Source organism: Phragmites australis, chromosome 14 (assembly GCF_958298935.1).
Source record: "Phragmites australis chromosome 14, lpPhrAust1.1, whole genome shotgun sequence".
NCBI lineage: Eukaryota > Viridiplantae > Streptophyta > Magnoliopsida > Poales > Poaceae > Phragmites > Phragmites australis.
In genome coordinates this window covers 1,138,801-1,142,712 of record NC_084934.1, presented here as the reverse complement: position 1 = coordinate 1,142,712, position 3,912 = coordinate 1,138,801, and the positions used below count along the sequence as shown (strand labels likewise).

Here is a 3,912-nt window from a genome sequence, read left to right as displayed (position 1 = left end):
ATAGCACACCACCCTACGACCACGGCACACGGCCGGCAACCACCTGTATAGCACGAGCACGGCCCAAAAACCGGTCAGCGCGCATGACATGAAGTCGGCTGCCACCTGCTCGGCACGGACACGAGCATGAAGCTCGGCCGGCCAACCTGTATGCGCACGGCACGACTGGAGAGGATGGTCGGCGATCAGCTGCTCGGCACGGACGCGAGCACGAAGCCCGATTGGCCACCAACACACGCATGACACGGCCTGAGGGCATGGCAGGTGACCACCTGTATGCACGCATGGAGGGGAAGGGGGAGATATCACTGCCAAGACCCACTAGCACGGGCGACGAGAGCCATGGCGCTCTGGTGAACAGGACAGCGATGGCAAAGCGGTGGCTAGAAGCGGCGATCTCCCTCTCCCTCTCTCTTCCTCTCTTTCTCTCCTTTCTCTAGCCCTCCTTCTCACAGATCCCCCCCCCCCTCCTTCTCCACGGGCACCCCGGCTGGGTATATAGCGGTGGCTAGGGGGCTCCCCATGCGAAGAATCCGGATCAGGAAGTTGGGGGAGGGGGGGGTAAGGTTGGGAGAGGATAAACACGAGGAGGAGCGACCCGGGCACAGCGGAGCCGAGGTGCGCGCGCTCGGGTGCGAGGGCCCAGGGACAGAGAGAGAGAGAGAAAGGAGAGGGGAGAGGAGAGAAGAGAGGGAAGATGCGAGGGAGGCGGCGGGGAAGGAGAACAGAGGCGCCCGGCGCCCCCGTGACGCGGCCAAAGAGATAAGGCGCCGGGGCTAGGTCGGGCTGGCTGGTTGGGCTGGGCGGACGGAGAGGGGAGGAGGGAACGACCGGGCCAGCCCAAAGACCGGCTGAGCTCCCCTTTTCTCTTTTTTTTTCTTCTTTCTTTTTTTTCTTTTTTATCGTATATGTGTACGTATGCGTGTACGGAGGATTGCAAACATACACAGCAAAATACCATCATACAGTGGCAAGATTGGACTCGAACCAAATATGCCTTATAATTAATAAGAATAAACAGTGTTGCGAGTTACGAATCAGGCAAAAATTAATGCAACAGGCCGAAGACAATAGCATCACCAACCCTTTTCCGGACCAACAGCGCCGACAAACAAAACCAGTAGAATCCTAAAACAACATGAGACTACCCTTTTCCCCTTGATTGAGAAGCCCTCAAATGAACACCTTAAGCTTTTGGTGCGCTTGAAGCACCTGCCCTTGGTCCCTCGTCTGTAGAGGCCGCTCCCAACGCTGCAGAAATACACAAATTAACAAAATAGCATCAGTTGGTTGAAAACTGATCTTCCCTCAAGGAACATTTGATTTAACAAGCCGAAAAAGCCAGAGTTGCTGGCTAACCAAACAAGCAAGCAACAATAATCAGTTGTCCAAAACTTCAAAGAGTAATCATCTGAATATTTGCAAATCACAAATAAGCAAAGCCATGCTGGGTTACAGGGAGAGTGAGGCAAGTAGGTACCTGGAGTGCAGAAGCTCGTGTAGGGAACAATGTCACGGATGACATGTTCAGAGTCCTCATATATCTGCTTCACCCGGCCGGACTTGAGATCAATAGTGAAGAGCCTAGTATGGGTGATGCTATACTCGAGGAATATTAAAATCCTAGATTTTTCAGGTGATAGATCTCTAACCTCCGGACAATGTTTTGCTCGCTCGCAAATCGTCTCTATGAAAATGACACCAAGGACGTCCACAACAGCAACCACTCTAGTTGCGATTGAGAGGGGGAGCAGCTTATCGAGCTCAATGACTCTTCGTTGTGCCCATCCGACATCTGATCCATCGTCAACCCTTGACCACGTAGAGAGTTTAGACCCCTGTACCACGGCGAAGCCAAGCCCGCCATCCTCCGCTGTCATGAGGACGATGCTTCTAGCCTTACACACAGATGGTATGCTCATCACCGATAGCTCCTCTTTGCCCATATCATACTCCAAGATTCTAGTGTTTTCACACAAGAAGTAGATTGCATTCCCCACGAGAACACTGGGTCCTCTCAAGTTACCAGCAATGAGGTACTGTGCAGAGATTGGCACGCTCCACGCGTGTTGCTCCGATGAGTAGACGCAGGCGGACGTGAACCCCTCCAACGGTTCTGTGGTTACGACGACCACTCGGAAGGGGCCGTAGCCGCAGTCGACGTGGTCGCAGCCTGGCGCCGCGCAGAGCAACGCGGCGCTCCATCTGTACGTGCACAGCGGCACCATGGGCAGCCTCCGCACCTCGTCCGTGATGGGATTCCACACGATGAGCTCCAGCTCTACGGTTTGAGGAGACGGATCCATATCGTAGAAGAGGATGCGGCCGTGGAGGGCGTCGACGGCGCGCCAGCTGGGGACAATGGCATGTGGCAGGCGGAAGGAGGAGGTCGTGGATATGAAGCGGGTGTCACCTGATCCTCTGTGGCGGAAGCAGGAGGTCTTGGCACGGGACGGCACCAAGATGTGGAAGCCGAGCATGGGGGGCGTCCGGTGGAACTCGCCGAACCTGCGGCGGAAGAAGGGACCAGAGACGAGGCGGCACCAGCGCTTGCAGACGAGGGCGGCGCGGAGAAGGCTCGCGGGGTCGTCGGGCGGGAAGCGGAGGAGGATCTCTTCGACGACCTCGTCCATCAGCGGTGGCAGACGGCGTGACGGCGGCGCCATGACGGTCGGACCTCTGGCGGCGGAGCTAGGGTCCGGATCTCTGCATCTGCTTGCTTGCTTGCTACTTAAAGGGCGGCTCTGCCATGTGGGGCCAGGGAAGCAGCGAGAGTTGGGTTTAGGTTTACAGCGGTAGCCTCTCGTCTCAGAAGAATCCAAGACGGTTTCGTCTTTAGATTTCGTAATTAATCCAAAATACTCCAAGGTACAAACTAACACGAGCAGTTATATATCGGAACATATATACGCTTTTTTTCATAAGGAAGTTATTGGAACGTACATGTTAAAATATATAGCACACACTACTAAAAATACATAAACAGTCGGTTTCAAAATGGCGACCCTAGTCGGTCTGAAGTCTAAGTCGACTTAGATACTCTTTTTACAATCAGTTCTTAAGCTTCACCCGTCTAAAATTGCCAAGAGGTGAAAAAAAAACAGACTGTAATAAGATATTATTCTAGTCGGTTTAGCTATAAAATAATAATAATTTTATTCCGGTCGGTTCTAGCCATGAACATATTGTAATTATTTCTTATTACAATCGTTTTTTCTAATAAACCATCTATAGTAAGATTTTCACACTTAATAAATTTTGATGAATAATATTTTTTAAATAATGTAGACGAATTATGTTTTCACAACTAATAATTGGAATGCTTATGGATTATGTCGATGATTGGTAAAATTGATTATACAAATGCTTATTTAAAGTAAGGATATCTAGTCATCAACTGTGCCTATTGAAGAAGATGATACGAGATTTTATACAGGTTCAAGCTTCCATTAGGATAATAGCTCTATATCATGTTTTATCTTGATTAATCTCAGAAAAAATAATTACAATGGATGCTATGTCTAGATCTAACCCTAAGGAACTCAGTGGGTTTTCTCGTGTTCTAAGTCCTAAAGCTCTTGTCTGATGCCTTTCATCGTGGTATGTCTTTTGTGGATCACAGTGGGTTACTTCTGCTCCTATCCGACTAGACTTGTTCTCCATGATTTGCCTGGCTTATTGCTTAGAATTCCATTATCTAGCCTGGAATCATATCTGCCCTCTCCTTGACATGCCTCCTTCCCCTCCTTATATAGTCGGGGTAGGGGAGCCGTACTGTCCTTGGAGTTGTCGAGTGTAAACCTTCCTAGATTGTATTACTTCTGGAAGACTCCTTTCTGATCTAAGGATGGTTTCTGTGTAGAACATGATAAACCCCTAGAATATTACACATGCCTTATTTACCTATGACGG

At 50.2% G+C, this 3,912-nt stretch overlaps 1 protein-coding gene across 1 annotated transcript; it reads right to left on the bottom strand.

Annotated features, from left to right (window-relative positions):
* Positions 1-1,147: 1,147 nt before the first annotated feature.
* LOC133891171 (uncharacterized) lies at positions 1,148-2,666 on the bottom strand. Its single transcript, XM_062331890.1, has 2 exons — positions 1,481-2,666; positions 1,148-1,251 (listed from the first exon to the last, which is right to left on the bottom strand). Exons 1-2 carry the CDS (start codon positions 2,664-2,666, stop codon positions 1,187-1,189), a joined length of 1,251 nt encoding a protein of 416 aa, XP_062187874.1. The 3' UTR covers positions 1,148-1,186.
* Positions 2,667-3,912: the final 1,246 nt, after the last annotated feature.

Coding starts and splice junctions, on each gene's coding strand:
- LOC133891171 (XM_062331890.1), bottom strand. CDS start 2,666: ATGGCGCCGCCGTCACGCCGTCTGCCACCGCTGATGGACGAGGTCGTC. Junction 1,252..1,480: donor CACGAGCTTCTGCACTCCAG/GTACCTACTTGC, acceptor GTATTTCTGCAG/CGTTGGGAGCGGCCTCTACA.